This window comes from Crassostrea angulata, chromosome 10 (assembly GCF_025612915.1).
Source record: "Crassostrea angulata isolate pt1a10 chromosome 10, ASM2561291v2, whole genome shotgun sequence".
NCBI lineage: Eukaryota > Metazoa > Mollusca > Bivalvia > Ostreida > Ostreidae > Magallana > Magallana angulata.
This window is the reverse complement of record NC_069120.1, coordinates 40,638,272-40,664,434: the sequence shown is the minus strand read 5'-3', so window position 1 is coordinate 40,664,434 and position 26,163 is coordinate 40,638,272. Positions and strand designations below refer to the sequence as shown.

At 33.5% G+C, this 26,163-nt stretch overlaps 3 protein-coding genes across 5 annotated transcripts in view; 2 read left to right on the top strand and 1 right to left on the bottom strand.

Annotated features, from left to right (window-relative positions):
- Positions 1 to 1,952: 1,952 nt before the first annotated feature.
- On the bottom strand, positions 1,953 to 6,923 carry LOC128167074 (coiled-coil domain-containing protein 96-like). The gene is made up of 12 exons (XM_052832592.1): positions 6,866 to 6,923; positions 5,943 to 6,210; positions 5,468 to 5,647; positions 5,246 to 5,346; positions 4,948 to 5,104; positions 4,632 to 4,771; positions 4,126 to 4,279; positions 3,657 to 3,850; positions 3,237 to 3,356; positions 3,016 to 3,108; positions 2,772 to 2,909; positions 1,953 to 2,347 (listed from the first exon to the last, which is right to left on the bottom strand). Exons 1-12 carry the CDS (start codon positions 6,878 to 6,880, stop codon positions 2,102 to 2,104), a joined length of 1,806 nt encoding a protein of 601 aa, XP_052688552.1. The 5' UTR covers positions 6,881 to 6,923; the 3' UTR covers positions 1,953 to 2,101.
- A 9-nt stretch (positions 6,924 to 6,932) lies between these two features.
- On the top strand, positions 6,933 to 12,220 carry LOC128167073 (thymidine kinase, cytosolic-like). Of its 2 annotated transcripts, none has more exons than XM_052832589.1 (7): positions 6,933 to 7,071; positions 7,801 to 7,832; positions 7,977 to 8,090; positions 8,301 to 8,394; positions 8,689 to 8,778; positions 10,413 to 10,532; positions 10,891 to 12,220. In XM_052832589.1, the coding sequence occupies exons 1-7, from the start codon at positions 7,006 to 7,008 to the stop codon at positions 11,080 to 11,082; spliced, it is 708 nt and encodes a 235-aa protein (XP_052688549.1). In that variant the 5' UTR covers positions 6,933 to 7,005; the 3' UTR covers positions 11,083 to 12,220. The 2 variants fall into 2 exon arrangements, with proteins under 2 accessions (XP_052688549.1, XP_052688550.1); XM_052832590.1 differs by having other exon boundaries at positions 6,959 to 7,071; positions 10,906 to 12,220.
- A 1,806-nt stretch (positions 12,221 to 14,026) lies between these two features.
- LOC128165273 (protein CLEC16A-like) overlaps positions 14,027 to 26,163 on the top strand; it is a 60,147-nt gene continuing 48,010 nt past the window's right edge. The window contains exons 1-14 of one of the 2 annotated variants that reach the window (XM_052829651.1): positions 14,027 to 14,220; positions 15,184 to 15,312; positions 15,654 to 15,787; positions 16,091 to 16,158; positions 16,359 to 16,439; positions 16,990 to 17,095; positions 17,649 to 17,772; positions 18,228 to 18,417; positions 20,413 to 20,463; positions 20,685 to 20,786; positions 22,220 to 22,307; positions 24,262 to 24,439; positions 24,742 to 24,842; positions 25,737 to 25,789. In XM_052829651.1, coding sequence (XP_052685611.1) covers positions 14,144 to 14,220; positions 15,184 to 15,312; positions 15,654 to 15,787; positions 16,091 to 16,158; positions 16,359 to 16,439; positions 16,990 to 17,095; positions 17,649 to 17,772; positions 18,228 to 18,417; positions 20,413 to 20,463; positions 20,685 to 20,786; positions 22,220 to 22,307; positions 24,262 to 24,439; positions 24,742 to 24,842; positions 25,737 to 25,789 — 1,482 coding nt within the window. In that variant the 5' untranslated portion in view covers positions 14,027 to 14,143. Of the gene's footprint in view, positions 14,221 to 15,183; positions 15,313 to 15,653; positions 15,788 to 16,090; positions 16,159 to 16,358; positions 16,440 to 16,989; positions 17,096 to 17,648; positions 17,773 to 18,227; positions 18,418 to 20,412; positions 20,464 to 20,684; positions 20,787 to 22,219; positions 22,401 to 24,261; positions 24,440 to 24,741; positions 24,843 to 25,736; positions 25,790 to 26,163 lie in introns of both variants that reach the window. The other variant, XM_052829649.1, reaches the window with a different exon arrangement.

Below are 26,163 nucleotides of genomic sequence, written 5' to 3'. Positions count from 1 at the left end.
AAATAAATTTTAGCTGGAGAAAAGGCCAGATCCACCATTGCAACCCTTTCTGGCCATCACAATGGTAGATTCCATAAAGCTTGTAGCGATTTTTGTTTTATATATTTCTATGTTATAAATAACTACAGTTAAAGTAGATTTGTTTTAAATTTGAGCCCTATTAATAGGAGCCCTAATCTTGGTGCCCTAATTATGGCGCCCTGATAGCTATAGTGCAGCAGGCCCTGATACCGGAGCCTGCTGCCCTAACAGGTGCCCCGATGCCATAATGGTGTACAGCAAGCCCTAGTACTGGAGCCTGCTGCCCTAATGCCCTAACAGCGTTAGGTCTCTGGGCAAAGTATATTAGGGAAGAGTGAGACTGTGAGAGGGAGAGCCAGTTGGAGAGAGAGAGAGAGAGAGAGAGAGAGAGAGAGAGAGAGAGAGAGAGAGAGAGAGAGAGAGAGAGAGGGGATTGGCATTTGATGTACATATATAACTTGTTCTTCAAATACACTTGATTCCAAAGAAACTTGTGTTCGTCTTCAATAGATTTATTAAGATCTACTGGTTTTCAAAGTACAGCACAGGACCCACAAAAATTTGTGACGCTGGAGCAAGGAGATTCTTAAGCATTGTCTCTGGGAGCCCTAGCTTAAGAGAAAAACGTCGCAAGGTGTTAAAACCGATGTAATATATAAGTTTGGATCCTACAGAGGGTCCTGAAAATGGGATTGCTTACTAGCAATTTGTAATGTATTTTTGCGATTGATTTATCATTGCGATAAAGACTTTACTTAAGAATTTAGCAAAAAATAGCACCTTGCAGAAAAATCCAGTTATACGGTATCTCCGGTCCCACCTATAAATGCGATATACATATTCAGAATCAAGTAGTAACACAATGAAAATTAACGTCTTTATAAGCAATATTTAAATGACTTTCTTACTTTCTATTCGAAAATATCATGAAATTACGAGATTTTATCCTGTTCATTTTCAAGATTAAATCGATTAGAAATAAAAAATAAACTGAATCCATTGCATTCTATTTTTTAAAATGCAATTTTGTTTGAATTTCAATCATAAAAATGTACATATACAACCAAACCCTTTTCACTATGATTGTGAGAAGCATTATTTCATTTGGAAATTTAAAAACATGTATTCCCGATGTTCATATGCTGTCTATATACTTTGACCATGTGTGTGGTGGACCAAGGTCATTTTACCGTTACCTTTTAACGGGGGGGGTGGGGGGGGGGGCGTAAACTATTCGACACTGGCCATGAGGTGGAATATGGTAAGGCTAAAGTTTGATAATATAATCTTCTTTATTTTTTGCTCTCCCACACTGTAAATTTCGTTTGTCTTTAATCGCATTTAATTAATTAAACAGTTGCTCAAATATTATATCTTTAGTAAGCTCACCAGAATTGCTGATCCGAGAAGAAAAAAAATCACCTAACGGGATTGACCATATATCATGAATCATGTACAATTTGATGTATGATTATAACTGATAGAAATATATTGTGGCTCATATACATGTTTTTCATGTACTAACTATATATTGTACGTTGACATTTGTGCACGAGCTGGATAGAAAAATCATTATTTTAGGAATCTTAAAATGGTTATTATATGTGCAGATCTATACCACTTTACCATGTGCACGTTTCTTTCGTAGTCATAAGATAAATCTAATTCTTTGATGTGGTACTACACCTCATCTATTTAACAAAAATAAAATTTTAAAATCTGAAAATCACTGGTTCTATTGGTATTACACAAAAGTTCTCTGGGCTTTGTGTATTAAAATACATGTTTTACACCCCCTGCATTCCTCTACTCTTGTTTAAAATTTAGGAATTATTTTTTTGGTAAAAATGTAGTTAGGGTTACAGTTCTTGTCACAAGAAAGCTAATTTCAACTATCCCTACTCAATTGCTAAACCAACCAAAGTAATATATGAACAATAAGTTTAATTTATTATGTGTCCATAATTCATATATAATACATATATACATCAACAACAATTTATATATCCATAAAAAATTATCACATTTCCAGCTGTAAACCATCGATCTTTAGTTCACATATACTGTCTATGAAACTTGATCAGCCTCGATTCTGTCGCGCTTGCTCGATTTTCCTCCGCACTTGATTGCAGTTCAGTGTGAGTTCAGCATGTGTCATTTTTAACCTTTCAAGTCTCTCTCTTAGATCATCACTTTCATCCTTTCTCTCCTCGAAATCTCGAAGCAGTGGCTCGTTACCCAGTAATCCGCAACTCTGACGCAGTCGCTGATTGTCGATTCGAAGAGCATCCCTCGCCTGTTTTGTTCGCGATAAAATATCTCTTTTCTGCAACAAAGAAATGTCAACAGTTTAGAAAAGTAATCTTGGGAATAGATGAAAGTTAAGGAAAGAATTACAGTTTATAAGCACAAGAAACTGCTTTTATAACATGAAAAAAAAAATAGCATGAAAAGGGGGGTAAATAATATCAATCATTTGATGTACCACAATAAAGTTACTTTGGAAACTTAAAATAACCAACAAGAACGTTTTGGATTGTATTTTCATTCTGCATTAATACATGTATCTATTAAACAAATGTAAAATATAGGGACTACCCTACTAGAAATACATTTCTTATCTCTACATTTTGTGGTACATGCAATTCTATTTTGTGGCTATTAGTTTTATGAGGAAGCGGAATCATTTCCTTGATATTGTTTGTTTTATAGCTTGAACGAAACTAATTAATATAAATTCCAATACATACCATGGCTGCTTCAGCCTCTACTTCCCTCAGACGACCTTTCTGCACTTGGTTTTCAGCTTGCACAAACTGAAGTTTTTCTTTCAAGTGGGTTAAAACTTGTACAGTGCTGGTGATTTTCTTTCTTAATTTTAAAATTTCCTGTAGACAAAAATCAGTAATTTATGTATAAAACTTTCCGGAAAATAAAAAAACAGGCAAATGTAAAAAAGTAATGCTTATTCAAGTAATCAAATGAACTCAATACCTCATTTCTTTCTTCAATTTTCTCATTGTATGTCTGATTTTCAATTTTCAGCTGTTCAAAATCGATCAGATGTAAACCCTCTGCAAGTTCCTCCTGAAAATCAAAATGGATTCATTCTTCAGTGAGCAAATGTTTCAATATGACCAGTATTGGTGTAGGCTAGAACTCCACAATATCATTTAATAAAACATATATTGAATCTCCAAGCTGCTGTCTCTTACCTTAGACTTAAGCTGATGTTCTTTCTTCTTTAATTTGTTCTTCAGTTTGATATTTTCTAAGCGGACTGCTACTACATCTTGTTCTTTTTTGTTTTCCACTGATAGAGCTTGTTCAATGTCCTGGAAAATAATTTAACAAACCTTACATGTTATATGAGTTTAAAAGAATAAAAAAATCACAATAAAAGCAAACAACTTGTTGGAAAGCTTTAACAACATCAAAAAATCTGGTTATTTTCAACTTTTTTGATAATACATGTATTATTAAACTGATGAAAAGCTTAAAAAACAAAAAATTTCGGCTCATCAGTACAAACTCAGAACTATAGTTATCTTTGTTAACAACAAAATTGAATGTTTTATAGCATTATGAAACTGGAAAATAAGACCATCTACTACTACTACTTTTAAATATGGTACCTTGGGTGGAACAGGTTTGCCTGATCTGTTGGAGATGGCGTTTAGAGCCACTTGCTTCTTAAACTCCATGAATTTCTTCCTCTCCTCGTCCACTCTTTGTTTCTTATCTTCACACTTAATTCTCAAATCTTCCATTTGATTTTTGTAATTTTCTCTCTCAGCTGCATCTAGTTTTCTTAACTCATCAACTTGTGCTGCAAGATAGATTTGTTTACATTAAGATAGGTCCTTACAATACTCAGGCAAGTCATCAAGACAAGCACAAGAAATGCAAACATTTTGGTATTCAGAAACTAACAGGTTTTAATTTCATTAGACTGATAACAAACAAAAACAGTTTTAATTTCAGAACTCTGATAATAAACAATATCTAAATCCTGGAGGAAAAAAATTCTGCCACAGGTAGGAACAAAAGACAAAGACAAATTATGATAGCAGTCAGACCTGCATTCTGTTACACACTACCTACCCATGTACTTGACGTATTTGGAGTCCTGATCGTTGGCAGTTTTATCGTAGTCTTGTCGAGCATCATCGGCTTTCTTCTTCCTGAAATGCTCTGCTAATTTGTGCTGCAGCAAGTAGTTAGACTGTTGCAATTCTCTTCTCTCCTCAAGTAATGTCTGTCAAAAATCAAAAAATTATGTCATCAAATTTACAAAATGGATGAGCATTTCAAATATCCTGTACCAGCACTTCTTACCACCTTTAGTTGGAGACTGATTTCTTATTTGTTTTTTACCATAATTTAGCATTAATTCTTTTTTTTTTTCATGGGTTTGATTTCCTCTTTTCTAGAACTTGTGATTTCGAATACATGATTACCAGCACTATTAATCATCTGTAGTTTGAGATTGTTATTATTTATTGTTTTCATTTTTTTTTTGTTCATCGATTTGATTTATGGTTCTTGGATTGGATCACAACTTAATGCTGTGAATGATTGTTCTGCACATTAGATATATGGTATCAAACCTGATATTGCTCAAGGAGAGCCTCTCTATCAAACTGAGGCTGTGGTTCTTCTTCCTCCTCTTCCTCTTCTTCCTCCTCCTCCTCTTCCTCTTCTTCCTCTTCAGCAAAGGGAGCTAAATGCTGGTCTTCTGTGACTGATGCTATAATTCAATCATTGTGCAAGATATAAAAGTTGTCAGAAATCATCAGAAATTTTTTTAAATTGTATTACTGCAACAATTCACGTTGTGGAATATGAATCCATTTTTCTTTTTAAGTATTTCTAAAAGTAAATTTCAATAGATCATTTACAGATCAATTATTTTGAGTTTCTTACCTGGCCTTGAACCTTCTGGCGTTCCAGGTTCAAGGGCAGCTGTGTCGGGCTGAAGTCCTTCACCTCGGGCCTCCTGGACCGGACTTCCTTCTCGGGACAATTTCTCACCCACAACCTCTGGACTCTCTGGTCTCTCTCCCTCAGCAAATGTATCACTCTGTTGAAATCATTCATGAAAACCAAGATAAATGAAATGACAAAAGACCTAACTTTAATTTTATCATAAAGGACATTGTAGAATGATGTTATTTTAGGAGTTCAGGGAGTGGGCAAGTTGGGGTTAAAGCTCTATGTTTACCTGAGGTACAGGTGATTTTGACCCCTCTTCTCCCTCTGGTTTCTCTGCAGTCTCCCCGTCCTCTGCAGCTGTTTCTCCGTCTGGTTTCTCCCCTTCTTCTCCTGTGGGTTAAAATGACATTAACTAAATTCTAGAGAAAACTTCCAAGTTCTCAAAACACTGCAACACAAACACATAAACACTCAGAAATAAAAAAGCTCAAGAAAAAATCATAATGCAGACCTTCTGCTTTAGGTGCACCATCCTCTCCTTCTGTCTCGGCTGGTTTCTCCCCCTCCTCTGCGGTCTCCCCTTCTGGTTTCTCTCCCTCCTCAGCTTTCTCTCCTCCCTCCCCCTCTGCCAGCTGTTCCCCTTCTGCTGGTTGGTCACCCTCTACAGCGGTCTCTGTTTGCTCAGCTCCCTCTGATCATGCATGAATAAGAATGATTATCAACCATGTGCTTGATTGTTTTTAGCAGACGTTAACAATAATAATTTATCATTTTCCTAAGCTGTGTTTTTACCCATTTTCTTTCTATGGTGTTACCAAAGATGACAACAATATTTAACAAGATTTCGAATTGTTATCTTTGAAATAATAGAAATCATTAACATACGTGATTAATCAACAACAGCATAGAATGCAAACTCCCCAATTTTTGTTGATATGAGCTTTCTATGATCCTAGTATCAAACTAAGGATTTTATTATGACTAACCTGCAGGGGGCTCCTCAGTCTTTTCCTCAGCATTAGTGTTGGAGTCAGCAGGTGCTTCCTCTGCTGGCGGAGCATCCTCTTTGGCTGGTTCTTCTGTATTTGCTGGTTCCTCTGTTTTGGGGGGTTCTTCCTCCTTTGGTGCCTCATCGGTGGTATTTTCTTCAGCTGGGGGCTGCTCTATTTGTTCTGCTGCAGGTGTTTCCTCACTTGGTGCAGGAGCTTCCGTGTTTTCTGCCTCCTTAGGGACAGAGTCGGTAGGCTGTGTTTCCTAATAATAATAAAATTTACATATTTTTTGTACATGAAAAGTCAGTTGGTACCGGTAGTTACCAATAATATCATTTGCACATCCCTATCTAATAGATCTATGTCGAGATTAAAATTTTAATGTAAATGACGGTGGCGGAACAATTTGTCTGTAGTTATAGATTGCACAAGCCTCGAAATCTCTGGAGTAAACAGATAACAAGTAGCTAACATTTTGTCTTGTAGAAAAGTAAAGCAATGAGCTGAGAATTGAATCCTCCAAAACATAACATGCACAAGTATAACAGTGTATAACATACAGTGATGTTCATACTGATGTTAGTATGGTTACCATAATTTATATTAGTTTTACCAAAGAAAACTTTCTTTTCAATGGCTCTTTTAAAAAAATAAAACATTATATTTGTATTATAAACTATAATGTATCGCAGAGAATTGGTGTTTAATCAACTGCTTCTTTGTAGAAGTAAATAAAAACATTGCTGAGGAAATTCGAATTATCGCTTTATCTAATTAAGAGTAATTTCTCAGAAAACCTTAGCATATATAAGAAATATCTGGCGTGTGTAATACTAAAGAGCTTCATTTATCTACTCCGACTTAAAAAAAGATGCCATTCTTGCTAATTAAAAGGATTTTAAAACAAAATCTAATACCTCTTGATCAGCCATTCCGTTTGCAATGTTGTTAGGGTAAACTATCTAGGTGGCGCTGTAATCGGAAGTGGAGGGAATTTTAAGGACTAATTTAAGCGCTAAATTTTGGAGGATCAAGCGATCAAAAGAGCTCGTCCAAGATGATGTCCACAAGCCATGTAGTGTCTCACCCGAGAATTTATGAAGGAACAAGAGGACAAATTCAAGTAAGAATGTTTTATAAACATGTTTGGGAAAATGTGAATGCAAAGATTTTCTGCATCCTTGTCCTTTGCAGATTGTCGGATGGATGACTGGAGGGTAGTTTCTTTGTGCTTGAAGACATATAATATGTAACTCATTTTCACAATGTATGTTTTCCTCTTATACTTCAAATAAAGAATATCCAAAACTTATTGGACATAAATCTAACAAGTCGTAGCCGGGATTACTGGACCCCCCCCCCCAAAAAAAAAATAAAAATAAATAAATAAAAAAATAATAAATTTGAATATTGCACATGTTGCATTAATTATATTATTCAAATCTATTTTTTATATTTTAAAATCAGTCAAATGTTAAGTCTATTGCTTCCAAGTTTCATCCTGCTTTGAAAAAAATAAATAAATTGTGCTTGTAATCAGAAACATAAATAATGTTATTTATGTCTCTGTTGTAATAATTTTATTTGAATATTCCTTGCACATATGTAAATATGTGCCCCCCCCCCTTTATTTTTTAAACCTCCTACCTACCCCAATCCCATGGGAATGGTGTTCCTTACTGTTTAGGAATAGGAGATTGATCCTGTCAATGATCCATCAGGAGTGAACAGGTGGATCCATGACTTGATGCCTTCATTGTCTTGTACAATCAGCAGGACAAATCAATTTGAAGAGAGAAAAAGTGTACAATAGTTTTATTCAACTACATGTACTTTTCTACTATCCTTTCAGCTCATCTTTGGACCTATGTTTTCTGGGAAAACGTAAGTGACCATATGTTTATTACAATATACATTGCATTGTTTTTTTCTCCCTTTTTAAGGTAAAAATCATGACTGTTCAAAGAAGCATGAAAAAAAAAGATTCTTTTTCAGATTTATTTAATTTGTTGTATTTTGTATATACAGTACGGAACTAATGAGGAGAATGAAGCGATATCAAATTGCCAACTACAAATGTCTGGTAGTCAAATACTCAAAGGATGACCGATATGACAAAGAAGGAATTGCTACACATGACAGGTATGATATATGAACTCATTCGGTGTACATAATGATGTACATTAAATTGGCATTAAACTTATTCAATTCAATTTAAAATATATGTAATTGAACTAAACACTTGTTACATCTGTGATATTTTATGGAAGCAAGATTTGTGAAAGGAGGAAAATTGTGATCAGTTTCTAGTCTTACATGATTGTGTAAATGAAAGAGTGTGAATTTTTTTAGACAAACGCTGGCAGCTATTCCAGCAGATGTGCTTGACCAAGTGAAATCACAAGCAGAAAACTTTGATGTCATCGGCATTGATGAAGGACAATTTGTAAGTTGATAGTGGCCTTACTGGCTCTCTTTAAACACTTCTCCTGTTGAAATTTTGAGAGAGAGAGAGAGAGAGATAAAACATTTTTTTATCAGACTGCTTGATCTTAAACTAAGTGTAAAATTGTCTTTTACTTTATATTAGTTTAGAGAAAAGTTATAAATCATACATGAACAGACAGTACAATGCTTAATACTGAGAATACCCAATTGTACAACTACGGTATTTATGGTTTATCAAAATTTTACAAGATATTTCAATGAGAATCATTCTATCAAATCATCATTTTTTCAGTTTAAAGATGTTGTGGAATTCTGTGATGAAATGGCAGAGCGCGGTAAAACTGTGATCGTGGCAGCATTAGACGGAACTTTTCAGAAGAAGGTAATACATGCTCAATGAAGTTAACAGTTAATTCTCCCTCACCCACCCACCAAATGTTGAGAAAAGGAAAAACAACATGTAATTTTTACAATTTTATTGTCCCCCGCCGCAACGCGGTGCGGGGACATAGAAATGCCAGGCGTCCGTCCGTGCGTCCGTGCGTCCGTGTGTCCGTCCGTCACACTTTTTTGTAAGCGCTCTCATGCCTACAAATTTTGACGGATTTTCATTAAATTTATACCAAATGTATATACCACTATAACCTTGGTCAAGTTCGAAAATCAGCATTGGTCGATACTTTTTGTTGGAGTTATGAGACTTTGACCGCAATAATGACTCGGTTTTATCCAAAAATTGACCTTGTAAGCGCTCTCATGCCTACAAATTTTGATGGATTTTCATTAGATTTATACCAAATGTGTATACCTATATTACCTTGGTCAAGTTTGAAAATCAGCATTGGTCGATACTTTTTGTTGGAGTTATGGGACTTCGACCGCAATAATGACTCTGTTTTATCCAAAAATTGACCTTGTAAGCGCTCTCATGCCTACAAATTTTGACGGATTTTCATTAAATTTATACCAAATGTATATACTACTATTACCTTGGTCAAGTTCGAAAATCAGCATTGGTCGATACTTTTTGTTGGAGTTATGAGACTTTGACCGCAATAATGACTCGGTTTTATCCAAAAATTGACCTTGTAAGCGCTCTCATGCCTACAAATTTTGACGGATTTTCATTAGATTTATACCAAATGTTTATACCACTATTACCTTGGTCAAGTTCGAAAATCAGCATTGGTCGATACTTTTTGTTGGAGTTATGGGACTTTGACCGCAATAATGACTCCGTTTTATCCAAAAATTGACCTTGTAAGCGCTCTCATGCCTACAAATTTTGACGGATTTTCATTAAATTTATACTAAATGTTTATACCACTAATACCTTGGTCAAGTTCCAAAATCAGCCTTGGTCGATGGACTCGATACTAGACAGCTTGACCGGCGGGGGACCCAGGAATTCTATTCTTGTTTATACAAGATATGCAGTTTGAAGTAAAGGCTTCAGGATTTAAGGTTTAATAAAAATGACTGGTAGAAAAAGTGATGGTCATATATCAAGTTTACATATATCAAGTTTAAGGTCAAATTATTTTGTTTTTGTTTTTTCAATGTTGCCATTAGCTGCAGGTCTCATTACTTGCCTCTGATATTCTTTCAAACACCATCACCAGCACTGTAAAGTGAAGTGGTGCAGTTTGTCAGTTTGTTTACCATATATATGTATGTAAAAATGGCGACTAGATCTAGATGTAAATTTAACATACTTGATTTTCTGAGGTTGGTATTGTGTTCTGGAGAAAGTGTGAGGCAAATAATAAGACAAAATCAGAAGTAAATTCCATGAAGAATTTAATGGTACTAATTGTTTTCACAGAATTTGCATATAGATGGGGTTAATCTTTCCAAAACTAGCGCACATTTTTATGCACAATAAATACAGTACACAATTTTTCAATGGCTGGTACTGTTGCTCCCAGGTCGTCCATCCGAATTTTTTCATACCAGGAGTTACAAGGAATTACCGTTAAAAGTATGATATACTAAAACTGAATGTTTTTGTTCTAGGGATTTGGTGATATTTTGAACCTGGTGCCTCTAGCAGAGAGTGTGATAAAACTGACGGCTGTGTGCATGAGTTGTAACCATGAGGGATCTTTCACCAAACGAAAAGGAACAGAAACAGCGGTAAGGGGGATTCTTACCTGGTAATCATATTTCCTGAATCTTAATTTTATTATGCAATGTAACAGCAGGCATTATGGAATTCAATTTCCCATTTTAAAAATATATATATTTTTTTTTATCCAAGTGTGGAGGCATACCAACCTTGACACAAGACAAGATCAACTGAAATCTTAATGTACAAGTTGTACTGCATAGATTGCATACATACACTGGTGCAGGTGTCAAAAATGAATGTGCAATGCAAGATTTTTAAATTCTTTAGCAGATCAATCAAATCAAGAGTGGTTTCCCTTTTTCCATAACATGTTCATGTATAAATCATTATCATCATCATCCTAATGAAAATTTTGCCTCATAGCTTGAAAACTTACAGGTTGAGGTTATTGGAGGAGCAGAGATGTACCTGGCTGTTTGTAGGAGGTGCTTCTACTCCCCCGCCAAATCCTCCCCCACAAAGAACAACAAAACCCCCACCATACTACCGGCGAAGGAGGAGAAGACAATAGCCAACCGAAAGCTGTTCCAGTCACCCTCCAAACAAAAGTGTTGATAATCCAGATATCCAGACTGTTTGAAAATTTGCTCTCAGTGGGTAGAGGGCTTTTGCATTTAATACAAGCAATAATTAGACTGTTTTATTTAGGTTTGTGCTGTGCTTAGACAGAGAGGTTGATTCATATTAACAGAAGAGAATATGCATAAATATTGAAGTGAATAAGAGTAATGAAATTTCAATTTACCGGCTTGTGCCATGAAGATTTAAATAAAATGTGCTTCAAACTCTGTGGTCTCTGTAAGTCTTACTAAGAAAGGGTGCAGAACTGTTATTTGATAAATTCATCTCTTGATGTCATTTCCTGCAGAATACTTTCCTATTATTAGGTTACTGGTACTCATTAACTCTACAATTATTCTGTTCTTGGTCCCATTTAATGGAAAGCTAATGTTAAATTTCTAGTACAAAGCAAGCCCTGACTTGAGTCATTCAAACACTTCCTCTAATTCTGCAACAATAATATCAGTTTTATTTTAATCATTTTTAATGTAAAATGGATATTAAAGGAAATGTTTCAAGAGTGTGCTGCAATTTCTGTTGTATGAACTTGTATCATACATGTATTTTTGTACTGAGTGCACAAGTAGAATGTGTCTGAAATCCAATGAATTTACATGTTAGTTCTACGTCTTTGTATAGTAATGATATACATTTGTTTGTAAACCCTTATAATTAAATGTTCGAAGATTTTAAATTATAATGTAGAAAAACAACTGTGTATCAAAGTCTGTTAATATATTTATGAAAGAAAAAACCTGTACAGATTTTTTTTTTAACTGAATCAATCTTATTGCCATAAATGTAATTTTATATTTGGGATGAATGTAACTTTAATTTTATGAATGAATTTACTATTGGGAAATATTTTATAATGGAAATTTGAAGATGAGAAAATCATTTGATGAATGAGTCTTATTAGTGAGCTTGTTATTGTAGTTTCTATAGTGCTGTATCACTGCTGATAGTCTGCATGTACGTTTGGCTGTATTTTGTTTTATGAAGTCTTGATCTCACATAATTGAGATATTTTTACCTGTACTCATCTCATGCAATTTTATAAATGTATCATTCAAAATCATCACATGCAATTTTATGAATGTATCATTCAGCATTAAATATATGTCATTCATAATGTGTCTTACTGGTACATGTATGTCATCAAGACAGAACATACTGTGGAATCATTAAAATTCATGTGGATTGCTTAAAATTTACAGGTTAGTATTAAAGGCGTAATTTGTGTATTCTCCTAAACTTGCAAAAAGAAATATGAATTTAAAGCCCTAATTTATTCGTGGAGGATGTTAATTCGTCGATGAGAGGTACCGGGTATCCACAAATTCCATGAAAATTGAGCCACCATGAAATCTAATGATTTCACAGTATATACCGGTATTTGTAACTACCAGCTTATTATTAAGGCAAAATTTTGAAGAAGAAAAATGTTTGCCCTATTTAACTCCATTTAAAATTTGTGTTGGTAGGAAGGGGAATGTTTTTTTCTCAATGTTGCATCCAGAAAACTGAATTTAAAACTATTTCAATCAAATGAAAAAGATTGAAAAAACAATATTTTATTTTCATAGAAAACAAAATGATGCTTAAAATGTTATAAGAAAGATACTCAAAATGGTGCTTTTCTGTTGCTCAAAGAGGAAAGGGGAAATACCGGTAACTGTTTTTTAAGGTCAACAAATTGTGATATAAAAAGGGCATTAGAAATAAGAAATTAAGCATAAAATGCTTTATTGATTACAGTAATAATTTGTGTTAGGATAGAATATACCTCGTACAATTACATTCTCTAGAAATGGAATAAATATCTGTTTTAAATTTCATTATGTTTGTGATTAGACAATAAACAAACGCTGGTATTGTAAAATAATAGAAGTATTTTCTCTCTTTGCTTTTAAAAGGGCGCCTTACAGTAACTTTACCAGACTATTTTGCTAAAAGGAATTTGCCATTAAAATTTTGGATTTAAAAAAGCAAGAGAATGGAAAATAGTGTAAATTTTCATTACTCAAAAGAAATATTTCTAATCAAATCAATGATTTAATGAAAGAAAAACCGATTCCCTCCTTGGAAATTCAAATCACCACAAAGGTACACAGCAAACCGAGAAATCTTTAGTGAGAGTGATGCAAAATGGAAAAAATTAATAAATGCTTTTTTTAGTAAAATAGAAATTACTGATCTTCTCTTAACAAGATGTAGCCTGTCAAGTTTTCCAGCAAAGTTACCTACCTTTTATTATAATATAATTACTTCATGGAAAATATTTAGAAATTGTATGAATGAAATCAGCATAAACCCACCCATTTTTACAGAATGCTTGTGGTTTAACAATTTAATATGCATCGACAATAAATCAATCTTTTTTTCTGAATGGTATAAAAATGGTATAATGTTTTTAAAAGATATTATTAACAATGATGGTTCTTTCTTAACCTTAGATGAGTTTTACGAAAAATTTAAATTTAAACCCTCTTTTCTTCAATACAACAGTCTTCTTTCCTCTATCCCAAATAACAGGAAAAAACATGTCAAAGACAAAACACATCCTCCCCATAGCGAAGGGAATATAATGCACTCCTTGTCTAAAATGTTTTTAATAAACCAGTTACATACTAGTATAAAATACATATAAACCAAAGGCACTTGCTACATATTTTTTAAGAAATGATATATAATTCAATATTTACATTTTTTCATATTTTTTTTACAGTGTGTTGGTGCAAAATTTTGCAAATGTCAGAAAATGTGACAATAAAGTTTATATAGCAAAAAGTTGTTTTTGAACAATAATTTTTTTCGGAAAAAAAAAAAAATTCGGACCGAAAGTACTTGGGGTTGAATAGACCTGAATAGAACGTCTTTTACCCAATTCATATGTAATGACACTTCCTATTGGTCAATATCTCGGTAAATAAACCAATGACATATCCTCTTGTAAAACGTTATAGTGTCCGAACATCAACATGTCGAGGAGGATAACATCGTACGAGAAGAATTAGGTCAATTTCTTAATCGATTGAATTTTAGAATACTCAGAATGTTTCAGCGATCAAAAGGATGGATCCCCGGTCTTTTGTCAAAGCCGAAGAATCCACACTCCTTGGAACATTTGAAGTGAGTAATGGTTTTATTATCAATTTCTATTGTGGGTATTATCAAATATCGTGATGTCGTATGTACATCACTTATCATCATCTTTGATATCATCAAGTTACAAAACGTCGTCACGTTTATGTGCGTATTTCACCTCTTAACCCCACTGAACTTTTCACCAGCATTGTGTATCTTGTGAATTCATGAGATTTGTATTTGTTTATTTGAAAATGAGCCTAATGTCAGATGTACAGTACATGTACGTTTGTCAACATGCAATTATATTAATTCCTATAAAGTCGATCAGTCATGTAGTTAATCATCAGCATTCGAAATATCAAACCAATTAATTTCAATTCAATCTAACTCTCATGAGATAACGTCACACTTGCACACCCTCTAGAAACAATTACCACTGCATTCTTGATTAATATGTTCAACAGAAATCAATATTTTATGTGATAATGTGCATGCTTCTCGACCTTTATCAGGTAAATAAAACACATCATGTCCATGATACACAGTTTTATTAAGACCAAATGTTCACAAGATTATATTGATTTTTTAACCAACTGAGCAATGAATTATGAAAATGGATGCCCAATAACTGCCATGCATACTGTGATTACCTTGAAAAGGATATTTGTATTCACAAACAGATCATATTTTTTGGTAGAAGATCAATAACGTCTATGAAAAGTAAATGCCTAATCTACATGTAAACAAGGCAAAGACTTAGCATGTGACAGCTCATCACATTTCTTTGCATAGCATAATACATGTTGATAATATACAAATACATGTACATGTAGATTTACCAATGATAAAATGTCTAATGTTGGCACCTATTATGCATATTGATGAGTAATATTCATTCTTATTTAAAACATTACATTTTTTTCTAGATTTATTTAAGCAGATACATAATATGACTGAATGTGATGCATTGTATCCATGTACAAAGCATGTCTTCTCTCTTAATAGATATCTCCATAGTTTGCTGTGCAAGAATCAAACTGTGACTGAGGCTAACAGGAGTCTGTTGGTGGAAACCCTAAGATCCATCTCAGAAATCCTCATCTGGGGAGACCAAAATGACAGCAGTGTGTTTGAGTGAGTAGTGTACAAAAAATATTGTATACAAAATCCACTCCATGCATTTTTTTTTTTTGAATAAGTAGTTATGGTACTCTCTTGAACGTTATGAAACCAAATTTCCACTGACATATTTGTATGAACCAGAGGTACATGTACTTCTTATGAGTAAATCAAAATAAAATTGCAACAAACATTATGCCTTAAATTGTAATAAGTACCGTGATATTTCAATCTGTCTTCCTTTAATTTTCAAAACCACATGTACCAGTATTTTATTCATTACATTGCAGTTCTATCATTTATGATGCCCACTAAAACAATTTCATTAAGATTTATTTGTAATTATTTTTTCCCAGTTTTTTCTTGGAGAAGAACATGCTGTCATTTTTCTTGAGATATCTACAACAGAAGTCTGGCCGCTTTATATGTGTACAGTTGCTACAGACACTCAACATTTTATTTGAAAATATCAGGAATGAGACCTCACTTTGTAAGTCCAGATGTTCTAGCAGATCTTTCCTTATTGTATTGTTTTAAAATTGTTGCATCTATATTTTTAATAATGTCTATTTGAAATCATTTGGTGAAACAAATATCAGATCATTAGATGATCATGTACTTATGTGAACATGATATGGAAAAGTTTTGTTTATAACTTGTTTTCTGCTGGAAATGTAAATTTACCTTGTCATGATTCATCTTTCTCTCTCTCTCTCTCTCTCTCTCTCTCTCTCTCTCTCTCTCTCTGTTTGTTTAATACTGCATTGTAACAGGATTTTTACCTTATTTACAGATTACCTGTTGTCAAACAATCACATCAACTCAATCATTGTCCACAAGTTTGATTTTTCAGATGAAGAGGTAGGATCAAGATACAAAAATAAACATAATCTATTACCTCAGAAATAAACAATTTCAAGTAATGATAAATTGCCTAGTTGACAGTATTAAATGCTGAAAATATGTTTACCAGTCTGCGTTTGTGTACCATATTGTTTCAGTATGTGAGGAGGTATCCTTACTATGCAATTTATCAGCTGTTTTCATTTTTTGTGTTACAGGTGATGGCGTATTATATTTCCTTTTTGAAAACGCTGTCGTTCAAGCTGAATAGGCATACAATCCACTTCTTTTATAACGAGGTAATGTTTGCGAGGAATTTGTAAAGTGATACTGAATTTGTTTAAGGAGAGCAAGACATGCAATGCATACAAATGTATCATATACAAACAAAAGTAAAAAAAAAAATTCCTTTGCATTATACCGTGCTTTCCAATCAAATCTGTTGATTGTCAGTGCTGCAACAGAAAGATGTGCATTGCAAGTGTTCCTCATAAATTCATAATATTAAGCATTACAAGTTGATTGGAAAGAAAAAAAAACTGAACAAATTTTTCACTTCTTACACATTGGTCTAGTCTAAAGTTTTATGGGTTTTGTATCTATATGATCAATAAACAATGCTTTTAGTGATTATGTCATGATAAACTGCATTAAACCATAGTGGCAATGATAATAGATATTCACTATGACTCAAGTAAAAATATTTGCATGCTACTTTTCAAAAATTCAAAAAATATATTAAAGCAGTCTAAGAATGCAGCTATGTGCCTATGTAAATCACAGTTAGGTAGGCAGATAATAACAATATTTCTTCCTTGTCTAATATTAGATTGAATTCCCTTTCTTCAGCATACCAATGACTTTGCGCTGTACACAGAGGCAATCAAGTTCTTCAATCACTCGGAGGCCATGGTCAGAATCGCCGTAAGAACAATCACACTCAACGTCTACAGAGGTAGGTTATAGCCTTCTGACAGCACTATACATTGCCAGGATCTTTCACTCCTCTGAGTCCTCGTGACACATTTATAGTTTTGAAAACTAATGCAGTGAAAAATTTTGTCTTATACCATCATGTATTTGGAAGAAAGAATAAACAGGCAAATTGATAAAATGTGAGAATTTACAACTAAAATTGCAGATGTCATTGCCAGTGAAAGATTGAAATCAATATTTTCTGTAATGTGTTGAGTATATACATTAATGTTGTTAACAATCAATATTCACAAAGTGACAGAGTCTTAAACTGTAAACCATCTTTTATTTGCGATGACTTTATTTAGCGATTTACTTCCAAGAAATTGGTTGGCGACGACTAATGTTCACAACCAAGCCTTATCCTGATTTGTGTTGTTATAACAACCAGACAACAAGGACTGGTTCGCAGCAAGAAATATTTGCATCAAAGAGGCTTTTATAAGTCTCGCAAAAATTTCTTGCACTCGAATAAAAGTGGGTTTACAGCATACTGGGGTATTAAATTTCCGAATGCTCTCTGTTTCCTGTAGTGGATGACAAGGCCATGTTGCGGTACATCAGGAATCGCACCGCTGCTCCTTACTTCTCCAACCTGGTCTGGTTTATCGGGAACCACATCCTGGACCTTGATATGTGTGTCAGGAACGATGCAGAGTGAGTTCCCTTACACTGCAACACTACTGCCCTAATTTCAGAATAATCATTCATAGATCAAACAATTTGAAATGTTACTAAAAAAGTATTTTTCGGTTTACATATGTATATGCTTTACATGCTATTGGCATTCTGCAAATGTGAAATCAAATTATTTTATTCTTGATATTTGAATTCATTGGTGAAGGGTTTACAGGACTAGGGAGATGTGACTATTTTATTATATATTTTTACCTCAAAAAACAAAGTTTGATAAGTTTGACTGTATAAGACCTGAAATCAAATCAATAAAGGAACTGAATGTTTAATCTGTATTGTAACAAAATGTTAATTGTGATTAATGAAGTTAATTTAAAGATTTTAAAAGATGATTGTATGACCTAATTATTTTTACCACCCAGCCTCCTTAATCTAAAAATTTCCTGATAATTGATTGGGATATTTTGTTTTTGTAGCCATCAGAGCCGCGATCGTCTAGCCGACCTTGTGGCTGAACACCTGGACCACCTCCATTATCTGAACGACATTCTGTGTCTGAACATCGACGCGCTGAACGACGTACTGACGGATCAGATCCTGAACAGACTCCTGATTCCTCTCTATGTCTACTCACTGACCATGAGGAAACGGGCCGCAGACAGACTGGTATGGAAGTTTGATAGATTCATATCTTAGAACTTTAGAGATGCCCAAAAAAATTTAAAAATTCTGCAGTTCTTAGATAGATTGGTAAAGTGACAAAGTCAATTTTTTGAGACCACAACAACAACAAATTGTAATAAGGTTTCTAAAAAAAGGTTAAAGGTCATATGAAACGATTTTTAACACTATGATTTTCTTTCATGAATATAAAGCTTGGTATAAACAAATGTTAAAATACATGATGTAAGATTTTTTTGCCTTTGCATTACCGAGAAATAACCGTGAAAACTGAGCACCTGAAAAAATTCTTGCCCGCTTATCGTTCTTGATTTTGTGGATTTATGACGTCACAAAGACCCACCGATGTAAACAATGCAATAAAACTAGTGTAATTTTACAGTAGTTTATCGATTAAATTTTAGTGATTTTTGCATATATGAACGTGTCTTTCTTTTCAAATGAGATCATTTGATTTCGTAGTAGCCTACAGATGACTTAGTTTTAATTGGTCGTTAATGAACAAATCTAATATCAGCTTCTCACAAAAGTAAAATCATGATGAAGATCCCGTACTATAGTGGAAATTTAACGAAAGAAATGCTCCAACATTTACAGCTGATTAATGAATTATCCTTATCCTTTTGAAATAGAAACATCATTTTCTTCTTCGGTACGTTTACTGATTGAGCTACATTTAAAGGGAATTAAAGCATTTAAATTGATGTGATTTATTTTGTCACATAAAAAAGTATATAAGGCAGGCCAATGAAAATGTTTGAGGCATTGTGTACATAGTTTGTATTTAAGAGCTGCTATAAAATGCCGCAAAATTATTCTTAAATTTTATTATGAAATAATATAAATTTCTGACTTCTTGATATATGCATGTAGCAATATCTTTAGAAATTACTTTGTGTACACGTGTATTAACGTTTTATTAAATTAGATCGCGGAAATATGGCATTTAAGGATTTAGAAATGTATCGGTAAAATAAATCGGTTGTTTGATAAAAATAGTTGTGAACGAATGTGAAGATAATCAACAGATTTTATTAAGAACAAGCATCAATAATGATAAAAAAACGAAAGAAAACATTGCGGAAGAAAGTGAGATAAAAGGGATCTGTGAGTAAACACCGCACATACACGTTTTAAAATCAAAACACCGCACATTCAAGTACACGTTTCAAAAACAAAACATTTGAAGAAATTTGTCTTAGACTAAAAATAATTAAATGGTAACATATTTGTGAATTTGAAAGTGAAACAAACAATATAATCGTGAAGCGAATGAGGTACAATGAGGCCTACAAGTTGTTTAGAAAAAAAATCTTAATGAATTGCATGAACATGCAAATGGGAAAAAACGATCAGACTTATTTTTGAATTTGTCAATTTCATTAAAAAGATCAAAATAAAACATATAAATATGCTTACATTAAAATTACATTATACTTGCATGTGGATCTATGAAGAAAATCATTTATTCTCCCTGCAGTCTCGAAACTGAATATCATTATGTACACGCTATTACATGTAAATAAAAACGCACACGATTTCATTTCTTGAGAGAAAAAATACGGACGTGGTTGATTATTGTATAATTATACAAGTTTTTATATAAAATAGTATTTTTTTTCTTTTAAAATGCTGCAAAATAACATGGATATTTGTATTCACAACATAGCTTTATAAGGCGATTGGGTCTTACTGACGTCATAAGCAAGGGAGGTAAGCCGCGTAAGTCAATGTTCCTTTTCCCGATTAAGTAATTTTGATCGACTGAGGCGCTCACATTTTGCATAAAATATCCAAAAAACAATGTCAGTCTTATTAAATAGGCACTTCTGAACTCATTCCCGTATATAACTCAATATGGTCAGGATATCGTTTCATATGACCTTTAATTAATCTTTTTTAATAAAATGCTTTTTAATTTTGTGCTTGCTCATTGTTTGTTGTTATTTAATCCATTCAATATGATTTTTCCATTGGCAGGGAGACAGAAAGCATGTCAGCTCAGTTGTGTCCCTTTTCCTTCTATCTCAGGTAATAGATACAGTTGAATATGAATGGTTTTCCAGTATTGTACATGAACAATACATTTCCCTGTGCATTTTATATTACTCTTACTTAAAATTAAATACAGTCAATGACAGGCTTGAAATATAACGTCCCAGGATTCAAAAGAAGTTCATGTCCATAATTGAAATTAGATGTTTATAAATGTTTATAAACAAGTACCTTTTATACTGTTATTTTTGTTGCAGGTGTTCCTGATCATCAGTTATGCCCCTTTAGTGCGTCAGCTGGCAGAGATTATCTTTCAGGGAGAAATCAGCTTATCCAGGAAGGAAGCTTCCCCAGAGATGGTATTTAATATTTGAATAACTTTAATATTAAAACTAATATTTTCCAATGAGTTCTATATTTTCTGCCATGCAATTGCATAGTTTCTGAATTTGAATTTGAACTTTAAATTTTAAATTTTCCTCACATTGTACTTATTGAAATCTAAAAGATCTTAAATTTTACTTTTCTTATGTACAGGTAATTTTATGCTCATCAAAGTTCAAAATATATACCGTAATGTCGCGTGTATAACACGCACTTTTTTTCAGCTAAAATTTGATCAAAAGTGGGGGGTGCGTGTTATACATAGGACTAAAATTTTACCCCATTTTTTCAAGCCATGATTCTTAATACCTCGGGTGACGGGACTGCCGATATAGCGTGTTATGCAAGTTGTATGAGTGTACATTTTCTGCTGATATAGCGCGTTATGCAAGTTGTACGAGTGTAAACTAAATACTAAAATTACTGCATCAGAAATACCTCATTCTTAGTTTTATTTCCATGTATTGAAATATTTATCCACTCTCAACACTATTTCTTGCATCAAACAAGTTTAAATATCGCCAGTGTATTCGCCATTACGTAAGCAATCACTTGTTGACTCGGCGCGTGGTCAATGTTTGTTTAACAATTTCCGGTGTCAGAAGCATGCACCTGTCTTGTGTCGGACTTCACAGGGTGTTTTCAAGTGCATGAAGATTAGCAATTATTCTGATTTTATTAAACTTGATTACTTCGTGTCCAGTTATGCAGTTAAACGTTATTGCTTTACAAAGACACTGCTTCAAATACATCGATCATTTTGTACGACTTGATAATGACGATATACGACATACATACGTTTCTTCAGAATGTTTATTTAATAACAATCAATGAGTTTGACTATAATTAATCAATTAAATCATTTCTTTTGATGTTGTTTTGGTTTACATCTGCAAACATTATAACTTTTAAGCTCGGTTGCCGTTCTTCCCTACGTATGATGATCTTCAACTTTTCCACTGTTTTACGAAGTGTCTAATGATATTTGATACCGCCAATGTAAATCATACCATCCTTTTTAAGTAAAATTGTAAGAACTTTGACTCTAATATCGCTTGGGCAATGTTCCGATCACGAAATTACAGTAATTGCGCTTGGGTTACAAAATTATCATTAAACATCGATAGTTATTTGGAAAAATGGCGGCCGTCGATATTCATCATTGTTCTATGTTCCGATCACAAAATTAAAGAAATTGCGCATGGATTATAAAATTATCATGAAACATCGATTGTTTTGGGGGAAATTGCGGCCGTTGATTTCGCCATTTTTTGGGTGTGTGTTATACATAGGACCTGCTGTTTTTTCGCTATTTTTTGGTCAACTTTGGGGGGTGCGTATTATACACGAGTGCGTATTATACACGATACATTACGGTATGTGCATTAAATTTCCATTTGTTTCACAGAGAGTGAGAGAATTTGTGCCCCCAGCAGAAACCCTGGAGAAGACCCTAGAGAGTAACAGGGGGAGACAGGACGCGGCTGATGACAACGGTACGCTAATTCATGCCGGGAATTCGGTGTTCTACGCGAGAACCGAGTCTCTAACATCAGGAAGGGGCACTGGTGATGTCGCACCAGATTCCGGTATTTTCCATTTCTTGGGACCACTCCGTTTTTGGTTTCCTGTTTCCTTTCCTTCGCTAGACTAGCTCTCATCTTCTAAGCTGTGTGATTTGGTTGAGGCCTCATTAGAATCTACTGTGTTAATTTCTTTTTTCGTTTTTATCAAACTAGTTACCTAATTCTTTTTTACGTTGATCACCTTTCCTTCTCTTCGAAACTTCAGCACATTTATTTTAACAGTTAATTGAAGTTGAAACCAACACAATAGAACTAATGCAAAATTGTGATTTTAGATATCATATCAACATTTTACCTAAGAATAGTTTTATAAAATGATGAAAATAAACCAACGAAATTCAAAGTTTATACTATATCAACTATGAAAAGGTTGTACATGGATTTAAACTGCATTCACGCTTAAGTTTAAAACAGATTTACCAGTAAGAATGGCAAAACTGTATGCTTACTCCATCAGATAAGTCGTATAGGGCCATAAAGCTTAGTACATGTTACATTGTATATCATCTGTCTACAATGAGAATTAAGCTAAATGCTACCACCTGCCATAAAATATGCCTCTACATATACACTTTGCAGCTTCTTTTCATCAATGCTTTATGGCAGTATTAATGATCTGGTCAGTGGAAAAAAAAACATTTTTTTTTTCAGTTACAAAATCTTGAGTTAACAAGGATCAGCATCAAATTTATTCTATTTATAAGGGCTAATAAGATAGAATCATCATCCAACCTCATTTTAAAGTGATGAATTCATTAAACATACAACTGTTGGAAGGTTAAATAGCATTTGAAGTCCTGAAATGTTCTACTTTCCTGCTTGAACTGTAAATAAACCCTGAACACACAGCGAGTGAACTGTCTGAATATAAAATGCAGCTGAATTAGCCTAAAGTTTTCTTCTATTAAGCTTTAAAAGTAAATCCATCAAATGAATCAGATACAGAAATTTGATCTGACATGTCAACAAGGTTTAACATCAAAATATATACCAAAGAAGGCTTGTTTAATAAGATCATTATCCTCATCGTAAAGTAAGTTACCAGTTGGACAAGCATCTCTGATCAGGCTTGAATTAATAATACATGTATGCCCTAACGGTACTACAATAATCCCATCTCGTGGCCCTGACCAGTTGTTACCAGGCAATGTTCCCTTCCTGGTTTTAGAGAAGTAAGTCTCATTACAAATGTAACCATACTTATGTACTCTATTTTACCTTTACTATGTATGTATGTAGAATTCCTTCTTTGATATTAGAGGTAACACCAGTATATCAAGTCCTTTACATGTAATGTCCATCATATGAAATGTACCATTTAGCATCTGTGAGATTTAGGGAGTGTATTAAATTGTAAATTCATGAAAACAATACTTGTATTATTGGTTTGTTCTTTTGATTAAAAAAAAACAATAGCAGCATAATTTATTTAACATATTTCATTACCTACTTCACTTGTGTAATTTTGTGTTTTATTTAGTTATCTGTTTCTAAGTATTGGAAGCACTAGTAATGATTATGAAAAACAAGTTATTGTCACGGTACACTTTATTAGTTATGTGTTTGGCAATTCATTCAAGTGTAATTACACGTTAACACATTAAATATAATATTGAATTGATGAAATACATGTACTAAAGCAATGTTATTCATAATGATATTACTATAAAGAGATAGTTTTTTATATCACTTCATATGTATCAACAAATATTTTTTTGCTAACATTTAACATTTACTCATGACAGCAAATTAAAAACCAACCTGAATTGTATCAAAATACATGTAGTACCAGTATATTGTGAAATACATGTATAAAATCTTTGATTCAAGACGACAATGTTAATTTCATGATTTTTTTCTCCAGAGTTGCCCCAGAGTCCAAGTAGTGAGGTGTTCTCAGGCGGTGAAGACATGTCCAGTCCGAACCAGAACTCGACGGATGAGGAGAAACTCCTAAGCACGCTCGGACGCAGCCACAGAATGGACATGCCTGGGCCGACCAGTGCTGAGCAAGGCCCAGCTACATTCTCCCTTGATAACAGGTTGATAGTCTAACTGAAATACTGTAAAAGTGTCAACATGTACTATAAATTAAGTTTTATTTATGACAAATTTATATTGCTAATCGTCAGGTATAACTGGTTTAAAGAAACTTAATTTTGTATGGCGCAAGTCACAAAATTCAGGTGCTTTAAACCAGTTGTCACTTTAACTTAGCAAAATAAGTGTGTGGCAAATAAAAGATTTGTACAGGGATTCTTTTAATAAAATGAAAGACTTCCTTTCAGGTTTTTTTTACGTGCGTTAATATTTTTACAAATTGATAACAAATTTTATTTTGCAGACCGTACCTGGAGGCTGTGTTTAACGCCTTGGAGTGCACGGAGAATGATTACGAGGCCCTATTTGCCCTCTGTCTTCTGTACGCCATGGGTCACAATGAAGGTCAGATTTATTTCCTACAGCTTGTCTAGCTATTTGTCTTATTCTTCCTTCAAAAGAAAATTTAATTGTTTAACGCTCTTTTTGTGACATTCCATTCCGGCTTCTTTTGCATTCTATTCGGATTTTAATTAAAAATTTTAATGATGTTGCACTCAAATGCAAAATGTGCTTTTTTAACCTTTAATGCATCACAGAAGGTATTTTTTGATGTGGTAGTTTGTGATTTGATTCTACATATTTATTTCCATTCAGATCTAGTCTCTATCAAATGCACAAGCCCTTTGTATATGTATAAGGTGTTCAAATTTACTTTGAAACACTTATGTGATTTGTGGTATTTTCTTCATTTTTCTTGTTCTCCATCATCATCATCATCATGATTATTTATTTAAACTTGTCCTGTGTTTTATTTATCATCTTCATGATTCTTTGAATACCTGATTGTCAGTTACAAAGTGTTTAGAAAAGTAGAATTTGCAGTCAATGTTGTGTTTGTTTTTGTGTGAATAAATCTGAAGTCAGTCTATTTCCTTACTATTGTTTGCTTGAAAAAAACATGATTTTTACAGGTTTCAATGTTTTGGTACTTGTGTGTATTATTTGTGTACAAAGCACATTAATAAAAATGGAAGGGGTAAAATGCAACTTTTTATCTACCAGTATTCTGTTGTAACTAAATTGCATAGCAAAAAACCCCAGCATTTAGTACTGGTAGGTATTAGCTTAATGATAATTTCACACGTTTTCTTTCTTTCTTTTCAATCTCATCATTAACATATTGCCAAAAGAAGGAGAGGTTTAATGTATCAATGCATGCATCAAATAAAGCATGGACCTAATTGAGAGTTTGACCTTATCATTGACTACTGTTATATATTTGTGTTTTGTACACAGGTATCCACCAGGAGTTGATGGATTCCGTCCTGATGCCTACAGAGAGATGTGAGGTCAGTATGTTACTATACACAACATCCGTCAACAATGTACTAGTGTGTTCACATTTAGTATAGTTTGTAACACAATGCTAACTACTGTAAATTCCTTATTTTACGCAAGTACTTACCAGTAATTCAGTGATTCTGCTGTTTTGTATGAAATCAAAGTAAAAATAAAAAAAAAATAAAAAAAAGTAAAAATAAAAGCGAGATTTTATTAAAAATCCATCAGGGTAGCTTCTGGCTATTTTATGCGGATAAGAATTCCTAGTGTTTAATTTTTGTTTTCTTGAATGTTGCAGAATAACCTCCGAGGTCGAGAAATGTTGTTTTGAAATATAAAAGCCGAGGCGTTAGCCGAGGCTTTTATATTTCAAACAACATTT